Source organism: Nerophis ophidion, linkage group LG03 (genome assembly GCF_033978795.1).
Source record: "Nerophis ophidion isolate RoL-2023_Sa linkage group LG03, RoL_Noph_v1.0, whole genome shotgun sequence".
NCBI lineage: Eukaryota > Metazoa > Chordata > Actinopteri > Syngnathiformes > Syngnathidae > Nerophis > Nerophis ophidion.
In genome coordinates, this window is record NC_084613.1 from 42,693,038 (window position 1) to 42,709,218 (window position 16,181).

Consider the following 16,181-nt stretch of genomic DNA (forward strand, 5'->3'; position numbering starts at 1 on the left):
TATTGAATCTGTACCAATAGTTTACACTGTTTTTCACTGCTGTAGCCACCTTTAATCTGGCATGCACTCGTGTTTGATGACAATAAAGCATTCTATTCTATTTTCTTCCATTGTATGGTATTATATTTTACACTACTACAGTTCAGAACCAGATTGTGTGGAAATCTTGATGTTATGATAAATAATTAAACCGCCCGGCTCTCTGCAGTACAACCGATCTAATATGGCAGCTTTAGCCAAGCCGCAAAACAACTACCCATCATGGTTTTCTCTACACAGAAAAGCAATTAACAAGAAATTGCCCACAATCATGACAAACTGTGCAAACCCTGGCACACATCATACATTTGACATGTAGAGACCCCATAGGAAGTTCACCTACACTTGAGATATTGCCATAATAGTCTTTTCATATCATGTTTATCCTGTGTCTGTTTGTGTTCTGCAGGAATCCCAATGGAAGAAGATGAGTATGACCAGGATACATCTATCAAAGGTCGCCTTCTAACCATTGTGAACAAAATTAAAGGACAAGCTCATAAAACTGAGCAACTGGCGCAGAAGGAAGAAACCGCACCATGTGAGCAGATTTTGACTTATATCTCATTAATATGCAGCGTATGTACTGTATTCTTCACTGGGACTGCCTGGTGTCGTTTTCATGCCAAACAAACATGACGCAATAAAGTCCGTCCCATAATGGCTCGTTTTGAGCATTTTAAGCACAAAGAGTTGGTGAAAAGCAGAGGAAAGGAGCTGAAAGGGACCCCTCTCTGGTTACATGACCACTTTCCGGCTGAGATCAACGATAGAAGAAAGAAACTGTCACCGATCATGAGAGAGAGCTGGGCCCAGAACGAGAGAGTAGCATTAACAGTGGATAGGCTGTACATAAATGGACAGCTGTATCGGGACCCCAAGGTTACCCCTTGGCTTTTTTAGTATGGGCGTTGTGGGTGTTTTTAGCATCTTGGTTTGGCCTCTCATGACTACTTCCAGTACTGTTATGTACTGCACTTAGCTGGGCCTTCATAGGGGCCTGGTGTTAGCTCACGTGAATGTATGCAGCCTGCGTAATAAGTATCAGGAAGTAGAGTGTATTATCAGAGATCATTTTATTAATATCTTTGCCATTTCTGAGACCCACCTTGATGATTCCTTTTCTGATTCTGTTGTAGCCATTGAGGGGTTCTCAATTTTTAGGAAAGATAGGAACAGGTTTGGCGGAGGGGTGGCTATTTATGTTCAGAATCATTTATCTATTAAAGTGCGTAATGATTTGATGAGGGAGAGCATTGAAGCTATTTGTGTGCAGGTCCATCTGCCGTATTTGAAACCAATTATAGTATGCTGTTTCTATAGGCCTCCTAGTGCTGATGCTCTGTATCTGAAGGAGTTATGCGAGATGTTTGACATGATATCAGATGAGAATAGAGAAATCTATTTACAGGGTGATATGAATGTTGACTGGCTGGGAAAGGGGTGTACAAACAAAAATAAGATACTATCCATTTTAAATGTTTGCAATCTGTCCCAAATTGTTGCCCCTCCCATGAGAATAGGTGTATGTAGTGATGGTATGATTTTAGCTACATGCATTGATCATATTTATACAAATGTTCCTGACCAATGCTCCAAAGCAGTCTCGGCTCCTGTAGGTTTTACTGACCACAATATAATAGCTGTCACTAGAAAGACAAGGGTTCCTAAACCTAAAGCAAAAATTATTTTTACAAGGTCTTATAAGAGATTTGATGAAGAGTGTTTTATTGATGAAATATCCTGTTTAAATTGGAACGAGGTGTGCAGTGAGGAAGACCCTAAAGCTGCACTGGATTTATTTATGTTAATGTACATGAGTGTTGTGGACAAGAATGCCCCTTTGAAAAAGATTTCAGTCAAAACTAAGTCTGCCTCATGGATTAATAGATAGATAGATAGATAGATAGTACTTTATTGATTCCTTCAGGAGAGTTCCTTCAGGAAAATTACAATTCCAGAAGCAGTGTACAGAGTTGAGATCAATTTAAAAAAAAGTAAAAAGTAAATAATGGGGGTTTAAAAGGAAACAAAATAGAGAAATATTACAAAAAGAATAAAAACAATGGGAATAACAATATAACAGTAAAATAAGAATATAACAAGACAAAGTAGGCAGTAGTGACCATGTTATGAAAACGTATTGCACTGTTAATGTTTTGTATTGAAAACGTATTGCACTGTTAATGTTTTGCATAATGCACTTAGGAGTTTAATGACAGAAAGAGACATGGCTAAACAAGCCTCAGTTAACTCAGGTTTAATTGTTGACAGGCATAAGTACTGCTCCTTAAGAAACCAGGTCACAAAGTCAAACAAACTGAAAAAAAGGGAATATTACAAACAGAGGTTATATGATGTGAGATATGATAGCAAAAACTTATGGAATGTTTTGAATGAAATCATGGGTAGAAAGAACAATGTCTGTACACCTTTTGTTGAATGAAATGGGTTGGTACTCACTAAGCCATGTGACATTGCAAATCATTTTAATAACTATTATGTTGACAAGGTACAGTATCTCAATTAAGGCATGGTATGCAAAAATCCAATTACAACAAATCAGCTGACCTCATCAGGAATATTATAATGGATAATAAGGGGTGTGAATTCAATTTTCATCAGGTTGAAGTCAGCAAGGTTGAGAAGTTACTACACTCCCTTCCGGACAACAAAGTAGCTGGTATAGACAACCTGCTTAGTAAGTTACTGAAAATGACTGTTGGTATCATATCAGTGCCTGTTTGTCATATTTTTAATAGATGTTTGCAAGTTTGCCTGTGTCCAAACATACTGAAGGTGGCAAAGGTTACTCCTCTACATAAGGATACCAACTTGGCTTTCAATGAGGGCAATTCTAGACCAATAAGCATTATGTAAAATACTGGAGGAATGTGTGTATGCCCAAATTCAAGCTTACTTTCAGTCAAATGGGCTAGCTACTGATTCTCAACATGCATAAAGAACGGGCCACTCTACGTCCACTGCTATTATACAGATGACCGACGATTGGCTTAATGCTATAGATAATTCTATGTTGGTTGGAGCTGTGCTGTTAGATTTTAGTGCTGCATTTAACGTGATTGACCACTCTTTTAATTGATAAACTTAAATGTTATGGTTTTAATACTTCGACTTTAATGTGGATACAGAGTTATTTGTCCTCAAGATCTCAACAGGTGTATTTAAATGGCAGCTTGTCTAATAGCAGAAGTTTGGATTGTGGTGTTCCACAGGGAAGTTGCCTGGGACATTTACTTTTTTCTATATTCACCAATGATTTACCTTGGGCTACCGGGCGTGCCAAATTGGTTCTTTATGCTGATGATGCAACCTTATATTATGCTGCACCCTCATCCAGTGTACTTAATGTAGTATTGAGTGAGGAACTAAAAGCTGTGCATGACTGGACAGTGTGTAACAGACTTGTCCTTAACATCTCAAAAACCAAATGTATTGTATTGGGGACTAGGCAAGGGTTATCTTGTGACCCAAAGTAGGATCTGAGGCTAGGTATTTCAACAGTTCAACAGGTCAGAAGTGCCAAGCTCCTTGGAGTGATGCTGGACTGCACTCTATCCTAGTCAAATCATATCAGGGATATAGTTACAAAGATGGGAAGGGCTATCGGTATTTCCAGGAAATGTGCTGCTTTTGTTGATCCACCTCTTCTTTGTCAGATTGTTAAGAGTTTAGTCTTGTGTCATCTGGACCAGTGGTCCCCAACCTTTTTGTATCCGCGGACCGGTCAACGCTTAATAATTTGTCCCGTGTCCTTTTAATTTTTAATTTTTTTTTTCTTCTTTGTCATGAAAAAGGGACGTTTTTGTCATGAAAAAGGGAGTTTTTTGTGGTTGGTGCACTATTTGTAAGTGTATTTTTTTTTATTATGTTGATTTAATTAAAAAAAAAAAAAAATTTTTTTTTTTTTTTTTTTATAGAAAAAATTCTTCTGCGGCCCGGTACCAATCGGGCCACGGCCCAGTACCGCCCGGTGGTTGGGGACCACTGATCTGGACTATTGTTATACAGTCTGGGCATCTGCTGCAAGTGGTGAGATCAGTAAGCTCCAGATTGTCCAGAATAGGGCAGCAAGGCTGGTTCTGGGTTGTTCACTAAGAACCAAATGCATGCTTCTCTTTTCTGGCTAACAGTGCAGAACAGGTTGTCAGCTAATACTCTTATTTTCTTCAAATCAGTAACCGGTAGTAAAACTCCTGCTTTTCTCATGGCCCAAATAGTTCACAGTAGCACTATGCACAATCATAATACCAGGGCGTCCAGTGAGGGGCATTTTGTACTCCCTTGTCCCAGGAAGAATGCTTTGCGGAAATCTTTTATTTATAGATCTGTATCGCTCTGGAATAACCTGCCTCAAATTATCACCGACACTGAAAGTAAACAGGTTTTTAAAATGAAAGTAATAATTTTTGAGTTTTTAAATTACTTTGCTCGTAGATGTTTTTTATGTTTGGTTTTATATTGTGTAGTTATATTTATATGGTAATTATTATTCTGTGACTGTAAATTGTTTGCCTGTTTTCCTTATTGATGCTTTTATTTTTTATTTTTTTTTGTCTGTATTGCGCACTGACAATTATATGCTTTTACTTGTAATTGTGTTGAGTTGTGGACCCCAGGAAGACTAGTGGGTTGTTGTGGCAACCAGCTAATGGGGACAATAATAAAAATCTAATCAAATCAATACCCTGTAATGGCACAGTTTTGGCACACGTTAAGTAAATTAGTATCTGCGCCAATCACCATTTAAGACATTTCAGGAAAAACCTTTAAATAAATTGTCCAACACACTTTAATAGCTGCAAGCATAATTATCTACCAACTTTGGAAGATGGTAAAACAGTTAAACTCACTCTAACATTTGATATGTACTAGTAGACAATTTAACAAGAACTTTGGGGAATGGTAAAAATAAGTCACTAAATGAAGAAAGGCTGTGGGGGAAATAAAACATTAATACAACTCCTTAAAGCAGTCCTTCTCAAATAGTGGGGTGGGACCCCCTGGGAGGCGTGGTGCAATGCCAGAGGAGGCGCAAACATGTTTTTTTGCCATACCAGAATATGATGAAGCGTATGTAGCACTTGGCTTCACTGGAACCACGAAGGGAGACGAGGAAAGACCAGTGTGTTCTTTCCTTTAATGTTAATAAACTTACAATGTTATCCAGAAGTAAAGTTGTAACAATTGTATAGCCAATTGCATTCTTCTCCAAAAGGAGAAGAATACAGATTTACTCTGTGCATAACTTTTTATTCCTGGAGTGTTTAATTTAAAAAAAACGTATTATGGCATAATGCACCACTGGATCCATGTAATTTTAATATCCACTGAAATGAGCAAGATAAAAATGTATATATTTTAACTAGTCTACTGTATACTGTACTGTATATCGTGTGTGAAAGCCTTATCACACATACTACATACACACTCCTTTGAACAATACAGTTACTCTAATAAATATTTGAGAGTCTTTTTGTTAATTCACTACAAAGCATTGGCATTGCATTTCCCTCTCTCTGTGGTGCGATTACAAACAAACTGTTTAGAAGAAGAAAAAAAAATAATTATACTGTCAAGTAGTTAAAAAAGGTGCAACAGTGATTTCCTGTTTTAATACCTTTCCAATTCCATTATGCAAATGGAGACTAGAGTGAAAAGCAACATTTGGGAGTGTGAGAGAAAAAAACTTAACACTTGATCAAATCAAATCCTTCACCTGGTTAAAGTGAAATCCATGTGAGCAAGTGCTACATCAAGTGTGAGCAGTACTAATATCAAAACATCTTTTCAATCACAGCTTTTAGAGACACAAAACGCATGAATTGGTTTTCCATCTTCGGAGGCACTTTGATTACCTCAAATCAAGATACTGCATTGAAATGATTATATAAATGGTAAAGTTTTTTACTATTATGATAAGTACTTGTAATTTTTAGCCATCATTTCCTTTTAGAGCCACACCATTGTAGTAATCAAACCTGCGTTTATGTAAGGCCTTGATGTCCAAGACAAGGACACCCAAGAATGGAACTGCACATGTTTTTGCATGTCCAAACTCTTAACATGATTTACTATCACATTTGCTCACGCTGCAACAAGATGCAGACTGCAGATGCTTTCTGTACTGGGCGGAATTGAAATAGAGGAGTTGGCACTTCTTGGTAAAAGACTCTGAGGCGTGTTGCATAAAGACTGATTGATCACAGAACTGGTTTATGGTGGCAGATGCAGTTCAGAAATGTCGACTTCAGCAGCATCTGGTGGCATTGCAAAGTGAGCGAAGGAGAGCAGCAGAATAATTGAGGGAGAATACAATTGATGCAGGCTGGGTTTTTTTGATCTGGGAAATCTCTTTCAATAAAGTTTAATATTAGTGTCTATATGTTGGTTTGGAAACTTCAATGTTCGTTGATTAGAAAGTGGGAGTATTTTCCTTCCTTTTGTGTTCAAGACATCTCCCGTAAATGTTGCAGCCATGAGCTGTGAGACTACAATCAACCACATCCTCAGTTTAATGCCTCCTGCAAGTAAGAAGCTAATTGTTATTTATTCATCACTAATAGCATGTGTTATTGAAAAAAAAATAGTCTTAGAAGATGTTTTTTCTACCATTTCATTGTCTTGTGGCATCCCCGTAGTATATTTATATTTCAATCATAGTCCCACATGGCTTGATAGCAGGGTCCCTGTTATTGTCAATTAACTACATTCTTTAACTTCTGGTCTGATTCAAACATATCAGTAAAAGGTTAAGACTTGTTGACAACATATAAAAATTGGTATCCCGAGTTTAAGGAAGTGTACATGGCCTATCGCTGATATTGTATACAAGGAAATGTCAGGGACTAATTTTGCCTCAATCAGAAATGTATATCCTTATCATGCCATCTACTGACTTACAGTCAGTTTAATAACAACATAATTTTACACTGCTTCTGTGTCACACCAGATGCTGCATCCAATTGTGCTTGCAGGAGGCTGAGTTTACAAAACCTATCAGTCAATACTCTGATGTTACACTTTTAGTGAAATAGGCTATTCTACTTTTACTACAACAAGATGTCGATGGAAGAATGTATTGCCAAAATACAGTTGTTTAGGCCTGATTCACAAAAATCTAAATATCACGTGCCAAACAGCATGTGCAATCTATAAAAAAAAAGTCCGCATTATTATTGAGCGTGTTGCGTGTGATTTACTAAGACTGCATGTGGAATTGTCAAACCTGCATGTGAAGTGGTGCACACTGCCTTATTTAAATGAGGTGTACTATATAGGGCAGGGGTCGGGAACCTTTTTGGCTGAGAGAGCCATGAAAGACAACTATTTCAAAATGTATTTTTGTGAGAGCCATATATTTTTTAACACTGAATACAACTAAATATGTGCATTTTTAAGTCAGACCAACATTTTTAGAGTATAATAAGTCTTTTATTCTTTTTAATAACATTGTTATTCTAAACTTAACCAATAATAAATATAATACTTCTTACCATTAATGCGACATCTTGAACAGGTGCGATAGAAAATGGATGGTTGAATTAAAATGCATGTGAATGTTTTATAATTTGAATGTTATTTTTAACACTGTGAGTACCAGCGGAATTATTAATTACTGGGGACGGCGTGGCGCAGTGGGAGAGTGGCCGTGCGCAACCCGAGGGTCACTGGTTCAAATCCCACCTAGAACCAACCTCGTCACGTCCGTTGTGTCCTGAGTAAGACACTTCACCCTTGCTCCTGATGGGTGTTGGTTGGCGCCTTGCATGGCAGCTCCCTCCATCAGTGTGTGAATGTGTGTGTGAATGGGTAAATGTGGAAGTAGTGTCAAAGCGCTTTGAGTACCTTGATGGTAGAAAAGCGCTATACAAGTACAACCCATTTATTTATTTATTTTACTTATCGTGTTAAGCAATGTCAGCTAAGATTTATCTGAGAGCCAGATGCAGTCATCAAAAGAGCCACATCTGGCTCTAGAGCCATAGGTTCCCTACCCCTGATATAGGGCATCACCACAGAGACACTCTCATTAACTACACCTTCATGTTAGCATGCTCCTACTTGTGGCGTTTTGCTATGTTTTCAGACATTCAGCACCCATGTATTATTTTTTATGGTCATTTTAGAAGCAGTCGGACTAATGCAGTGCATCTACATTGAACATTTTTTTCCCCGCTGGTGTACTGGTAAGGTGCGCTCATTGGAGAGAGGCTTACTCCTTTCAAGGTGCAAGAAAATGCACACTTACAGTAATTAAGTTTTTTCATATCATAAATATTTCAATACTATATGTTGGCGACTTGTCCAGGGTGTACCCCGCCTTCCGCCCGATTGTAGCTGAGATAGGCACCAGCGCCCCCGCGACCCCAAAAGGGAATAAGCGGTAGAAAATGGATGGATGGATATATATACTGTGATACTATGTGAAATAAACAAACGTCTTTAAAACATATTAAATGGCACCAAAACACAAATTTAATTTGTCTTGATAAATCCTTAAATCCTCTAGCAGCTATAGCATTTTAAAATGATTGAAATTAAAAAATATATATAGAAATATTATTTTGCATATTAACAAAGATTGAGACACAAAATAGATTGCATACCTTTTTCTGCTTACTTAAAAGATGGAAACATTCACACCTTCATGGTAGATCATCTTTGCATGTGCTATCAGGTTTGCGCATGTTTTACCACACACAAACCTGTAGTAAACCAGGCCCTTTGTGTGTGCTGTATTTAAATCAAAACATACCATACAAACCATACAAAACAAATGTCCTCCTTCATAGTACAGATCCAAATTTTTGCAGGGTGTTGTGACAGGTGTGTGCACATCAGCATGAAAGAGGGATTTTGGTGTAAAGCATTGCAGCAAAAAAATAAACAAACTAATAGTTCTTGTGTTCACCTCTTATTTAACATCTACACGAGTCTCAGGTCATTTCTCTGACCAAAACCACACAAATCCACAAGCTGCATAACTCTGATTGACAGCTTGCTGTCAAATACTGTTTGGAAAACAACAGATTCAATTAGGAAAACAGTTAAAGACACAATCACCTAATTGCAAATCTTTGCAGGAGATCAATATTGTATACATTGTGCATTTGCTAATGCATCTGAGTTAACTGGTGTATGCTTGTGTAGTTATAAACAAAACAGTGATACCTACACCCCATCATTTAACATTTATTTTGAACATTGGCAACTAGAATCTAAAATATCAGAGTGTTCTAGAAAAGTCGCCTAACCCAGAAGCAGAATATTTAATTATATCCTCACGAGAGTCAGCTTCTTCTGTAGCAAACATGCAAAAGGTGCTGTTTCTCAGGACGCTATACAACTGATATAGTACCTTACTTCCATATATTTTGTATAATGTGTCAACACAAATGCTTTCTTAGCTCACCATTTGTGGTTTCTCTCATACAGAATACAGTAGAAACAATACAGAACCTCTCGGATACTTGAAATTGCCTCCTTTTTTGAAGTACAGGCTTGGAAAAGTGGAAAATACTAACATACATCTTGTAGTTCAAACGAAGTCAACACATTTATAAAACACTTTATAGAACTTTTCTTGCCTGGCAGTGTTCTCCGTCTTTTAGTGTTACACTTTTTATTTCCACACTCTGTATTATTCCCATATTGCCACAATTTGTTATTTCAACGTTGTCCGTCACTTTTTGTAACTTGGGGCTACTCAACTAAATTGTTCTAGGGGCCACATTTCCAGACTGGGCGGAGTGGGGTGTGGCAGACTTCTCCCTTTAATATACATTTTTATTTTAAGAACTAGAATCCTCTTCAGTGGACATTTGTTTTTGTTTTTTATGAGTTACACATTTCTGGGAAAATAATGCCTTGTTATGCAAAATACAAGTGTCTGCTGCAGTGGACACTGGCCTTTCCATCCATCCATTTTCTACCGCTTATTCCCTTTTTGGGGTTGCGGGGGGGGGCTATCTCAGCTACAATCGGGCGGAAGGTGGTGTACACCCTGGACAAGTCGCCATCTCATCGCACTGGCCTTTGGGAGGTTAAAATATCAATGCAACGATTTTCCAATGTGTTTGCAGTGGTCGATTTTCCTCTATAAACAGGCCCTAGTGTGTGAATGTGTGTGTGAATGTTGTCTGTGTATTTATGTTGGCCCCACAATGAGGTGGTGACTTGTCCAGGGTGTACCCCGACTTCTACCCCAGTGCAGCTGGGATAGGCTCCAGCCACCCCCGCGACCCTGAAAGGGACAAGCGATGGAAAATGGATGAATGGACACTCGAAGACTGGAGTGGAAACTGTTATAATTGCAAAACAGCATTTTCTCCATTGTGAATATAAAGCCTTTATATTTACACTTTAATATGAAGTGTCCTAATATTTTCGTCCATAAAGCGTAAAATAAAATAAATCTAATAATAATAATAATCAGCAGATTTTCCTTTGGTCCCATTGTGGGTATACTCAAAGCAAATCCCTGCTAGGGTGTCCAATTAGTACCTGGTCAAAAAACATTGGTATTATAAGCTGTGGCTGTAGGCAACCTCTTGATGTTTCTGCATTGGACGTATGATGATTGGTCAGAATTTTGCTGTTTACAGTGAACTCATCACTGGTATTAATGCTGGCGAAGCAGTTTGGTCCTTGGTTCTCTTGCTACTTTAAAATTTTAGAGCTGCTAAAGTACTAAAAGGGGAATCAGAATCAGAAATACATTATTAATCCCTGAGGGGAAATTAAGAACTGCACTTATGTTGGAATTTTGTCTGTATTTTTTAATTTTTATTTTTTTTGCATTCTAACTAAATGCAAATTAAAGTCCGCTCACAGGGGAGCAAGTGGGAGGTCCTTTATTCTCCTAAAAAACCCAACAGTACACCAAGTATTAGTGATATTGTTATTAAAAACACTTATGAAGACAAGCTATTTATAGCAGCACTATGATCACGTGCTTGTGTGCCAATGTTTACCATGTGTCCTTGCTTCCTTGCTCCCTGGAAGAGGATGTATTGCGACAAGCTGGTGCACTTTACCAGCCAATTTAAACCCGGGAAAGGCAAGACCGACATGAAATGATGCTTGGTACCATCTCCCTTTTCTTTGGGAGGATTATGAGACATTCTTCATCTAAATGGGAATATATGAAAATTCTAACAGTCGGCATCCTAATGACAGCAGACATTGTACAGTCAGTGATGATTTATTATGTCTGTTGGCTCTCATGAAGTTTGCAGTGAGTAATATCAATGACGATGTTGAAAAAAAGCAAAAGTCAAGATGCATTTTTTTAAATTAATGCGCCACATATGCTTCGTATGAGCAATAACAATACATTTTAAATGTTATTACAAATGTGCTTGTTACTACTTTAAATATATACTTACATTATGTATATAAAACCCTAATGGAGGTGTTTGGATATTTTAAGGACTTTATAGGCAGAATAGAGCGACTCCCTTTGGCTCCTTTGTAAGCACACTTTTGATCGCATGTATTTAAAATTTAGTATGCATTAACAAAAGAAAACATGGGTGTGTTTGTCCACATAAGGATTGTGAATGATTGGCAAAAACATTTGGTTCCCCTTTCAGGAGGTGATTAAAACAAAGTCAATTGATGCAGTTTGGTGTCATTTACATTTTGTTTTTAATGATGTTCGTTTTTTTACATTTAAAATATATTATTAAAGCACTTTTTATATGGAAAAAAATGTTTTTAAGTCTGCATTTTTTTTTGCGTCTATATAAAGTGCAGCGCTGCGATGAGGTGGCAACTTGTCCAGGGTGTACACCCGCCTTCCCTCCTGATGCAGCTGAGATAGGCTCCAGCACCCCCTGCAACCACAAAAGGGACAAGCGGTAGAAAATGGATGGGATGGATAAAGTGCAGCCTCTCTCCAATGAGCGCACCTTTGGTGGTAAACAGAAAAAAAAAAAGAAACTGTGTCATTATAGATGCACTGCACCACTGATTCTAAAAAGCTCATAAAACGTAATATAAGTCTCCTGAATGTTTGGAAAGATAGCAAAACGCCACAGATAGGCGTTTTGCCTACCGTCGTCATGATAACAGGAATGTCAGTTGTGGGGTGGCCTCCTTATTACATGCAAAATCCTCATTTAAGTAAGGCGGTCTGCACCACTTCACAATTGCACATGCAGTCTTTAATAAATCAGACGCAACACACCCACTAATAGTACACTTTATTTTATGGCTTGCTGTTTTCCACGTGGTGTTTGGATTTTAGTAAATCAGGCCCCTTGTTGTCAGAGAGCTGTGTTTTCCTTTTCACTTTTAAACAACATCCATCACCTTGTCTTGCAGCCAACTTGAAGGAGTTAATCTCGCAGACTATGGTCAGCTGGGCCCAGGAGTGTCATATCCAAGACCCACAGCTGGTGCGGAAGATGTTCAGCCTGCTGAGGAGGCAGTATGACAGTATTGGCGAGCTGCTCAGGGCCATGAGGAAGACTTACACCATCAGCGCTGCCTCCATCCAGGACACCATCAAGCTCCTGGCTTCGCTTGGTCAGATCAGATCGCTGCTTTCTGTTCGGATGGGGAAGGAGGAGGAGAAGCTCATGATTGATGGACTAGGGTTGGTGATACTTTACCTCAAATCAATGTCAATCAATCACTTGCTTTGCCATCTGTGATTTTTTTACTGTAATATTGATAGTCCATTCTCTTGTTTCTCACCAGTGACATCATGAACAACAAGGTTTTTTATCAGCACCCTAATTTAATGAGAATACTGGGCATGCATGAGACGGTCATGGAGGTCATGGTCAATGTTCTTGGGGGAGACAAATCCCAGGTAGGATTTCTTGATTTTAGCTATGCTTCTACATCTTATTAAGGGTAAACTACATTTATTAAGGAATTTTTCCCCTCATCCACAGTCCTTATAAGCAGTGTTCTGAAAATAACTTTTTAAAGTAATTAATTATTGTTACTTGGTACTTTACCAACAAAGTATTTGACTTACTAACGTAGCTACTCTTTTATAAATGTAATTAATTGTTAGGGAAAGTAATTTCTACGATACTTAAAAAAAAATATATATATATCTGTATATTTGCATTTGAAAGATGTTTAATATGAGAGCAGTGTGCGGAGTCTGTGTTTTTAAAAGGTGGGGCCTGTCGTCTCGTGACGTGTGATGTCATCGATGGATTGAACGGAGCTGTGCTTATTAACTTTAGCAGTTAGCAGCGCACTTTGTCGGCTTTGACGCCAGGTCTTTTGAATCTTTTCACCGGATTGTGTCATGTCTCCTTAATAAAGAATTTGCCTGTGACTGTGTGGGTTCCCTGCGGGTACTCCGGCTTCCTCCCACCTGCAAAGACATGCACCTGGGGATTGTTCGATTGGCAACATTAAATGGTGCCTAATGTGTGAATGTGAGTGTGAATGTTGTCTGTCTATCTGTGTTGGGCCTGTCATGAGGTGGTGACTTGTCCAGGGTGTACCTGTGACGCTTAGCTGGCATTGTGGTGATGCGGGTGCGTTCTCTCAATTGTGCAGGCGGACTGGACACAGTGTGAAGGTAAGAAATGAAGATTTATTTATGCTATAAAAACAGACTAGGAACAAAAACACTTGCACAAGTCACTAAATGAAAAACAAACAGAACAAGCATGGGAGCTAGAAAGAACAAAAAGCGCTAGCATGTGAGCTAGGTACAAGCAACGGAATAGCGTGGAAGCTTACAAGTACAAAAAGTCTTTTACCACAAGCGGGATTCAGCGACGTCACCTGTTGCATCGAATATAAACTAGACTGCGAGAGCAAGTAACGAAAAAGCAGGCTTAAATACGGGAATGTAATCACAAGGCAGGTGTGCGTAAAAAAACAAGATGCAGGTGACACTAATACGTAACGATGTCAACGGAAACAAACAGGAAGTGCCACTAGGAACTAAGGAAGACAAATACTAAACATGATGTGATACAAAGACGGAACAAAAACAGAATATGACATGATCCAAGTAGCGGATCATGACATAAGGCCCCCCTAAAGGGCCGGATCCCAGATGTCCAAAAAAGGATTGAGCCCCCCCACCCCTCCACAACAACAAAGTTCAAAAGTGAAGGGAGGGACGAAGGAGGAAACGGCGGAGGGTTGCCAGGTCGTGTGTCCCCAAATCCACCGGGGACACGTCAGGTGCCGTAAATGTCTTGGCGGGCGACCTCGAAAAGGCCACTTCCGTGGCCGACGGGGAGGTGGCCGCATCGGCGCCGTCGTCATGGCGGGCTTGGACGCAGAAGACGAAGACGCCGCTGGTGCCGCAGCCGAAGCAGATGCGGGTACTGCAGCCAAAGCAGGCACGGTTGCAGCAGACAAAGCCAGTGCTGATGCAGGAGATGAAGCCGGCGCTGGAGCAGCAGACAAAGCCGGTGCGGGTGCTGTAGCCAAAGCAGGCCCGAGTGCAGCAGACGAAGCCAGCACTGACGCAGGAGATAAAGCCGGTGCTGGAGCCTGGCGCGTCAGCCGAGGAGCAGGAACTGGTACTGACGCCAGCAGAGATGCAGTTACTGGTGCCAGCCGGGGTGCAGGCACTGGTACTAGACGAGGAGCAGACACTGGTGCCAACCGAGGAGTAGGCACTGGTGCCCGCCGAGGGACAGGTACTGGAGTGGAATCCAGCATAGTGTCAGATGCTGGTAAAATACCACAGTTATTTGCTTTTGTGTAACATTTGATTGTATCCTTTTGTTGGGAATGGTGTAAAACATTTAGTGGTACTCACAGCTCCTAACTGGCAGAATGGTGTTTATCGATATTTGCACCTGAACTCTTCATATGTAATGTAGTCGTAGGTGCATACAAGAAAATGTGATTGTGGAAGCTGCCTTCCAGTGGGTCCTCCCAACCACCAAGCACCCCCAGGCGAGCCCGTCTCATGGTTTAAAATACAGTTATATTTTGCATATCAAGTCTCTGGGTTGATTTTCAGCAGTTGTCTTCTTCCGCTCTCGCTCTGGCTCTTGCTCTCCCTCCGGCTCCAACCCCGTCCGCCTCTCCTCCTGGCTGCTGCTTATACAGAGCGACAATCTATGAACCTGTCGCTGACTTCCAGGCCGTTCCTAGCACACCCTGCCTCGCTACAGGCCCGCAGGCCACGCCCCCTCCACATAGCTCCACTGCCATATGCCGGGAAGCCCCCCGGCCCCGTCTGCCTCAGGGATTCGAGCACTGCCCCCACCCTCTGCATGTTTTCTTCCGAGCCGCGACTCTGGATGAAGACATCATCCAGTTGCCGCGTATGCAGATTGAGTGCGCAGCACCTGGTCCATGAGGCGCTGGAACATGGCGGGCGCACCGAACAAGCCAAACGGAAGTGTCACAAATTGGTATAAACCTTCCGGAGTGGAAAAGGCCGTTTTTTCCTTGGACTCTGGCGACAAGGGAATTTGCCAGTAGCCCTTGGTCAAATCCATGCTCGTAAAAAAACGAGCAGTGCCCAGCCGATCCAGGAGGCTTTGGGTAAGCGTCAAAACGTGATACCTCAATTACCTTGTGGTAATCCACACAGAACCGCACGGACCCATCCTTGTTCCCTAACAGAACGATGGAGCTGCAGCACACACTATGGGATTCTTCTTTTACCCCCAACTTCAGCATGGAATTTAATTCCTCCCGAACCACTTTGCGAGACCGCACCGTAACACCCGGGCTGGTCTCAATGTGATGTTCGTGAGGTTCGTGCGGCTGGGCCGAGGAGAAAACACCTCCACACTCCCCCGCTAGCAAGGGCAGGAGACGTACGCCCCATTCTTTTTTCGGCCATGAGCACGCCTCCGCCGTGGCCATAAAAAATGTCTATAAATGCATGGGGGTCCACTTCCTCCCACATGCGTTGTATGGCAACGGCCGCTTCTGTTGGGCGTGCCACTCCCGCCCGTTCCATCAGCAGTTGCAGGATTTTGCCCCACTGGGCCACTTGCTGGAGGACCGCCTCTATCTGCTGGTGGCTTGCCTCTTCCGCCTCAGGTGGTCTAGCATGTTGGGCGTTAAATTGTGGAAGCTGCCTTCCAGTGGGTCCTCCTGACCACCAAGCATCTCCAGGCGAGCCCATTTCATGGTTTGAAATACAGATTTATTTTGCGTAT

At 40.7% G+C, this 16,181-nt stretch overlaps 1 protein-coding gene across 4 annotated transcripts in view; it reads left to right on the top strand.

Annotated features, from left to right (window-relative positions):
- Positions 1-16,181, top strand: part of LOC133549610 (ryanodine receptor 3-like) — a 373,912-nt gene that overhangs the window by 233,153 nt on the left and 124,578 nt on the right. For all 4 annotated transcript variants that reach the window (XM_061895194.1, XM_061895196.1, XM_061895195.1 and 1 more), the window contains exons 38-40: positions 449-580; positions 12,391-12,664; positions 12,769-12,883. In XM_061895194.1, the coding sequence (XP_061751178.1) occupies positions 449-580; positions 12,391-12,664; positions 12,769-12,883 (521 nt within the window). The remainder of the gene's footprint in view (positions 1-448; positions 581-12,390; positions 12,665-12,768; positions 12,884-16,181) is intronic.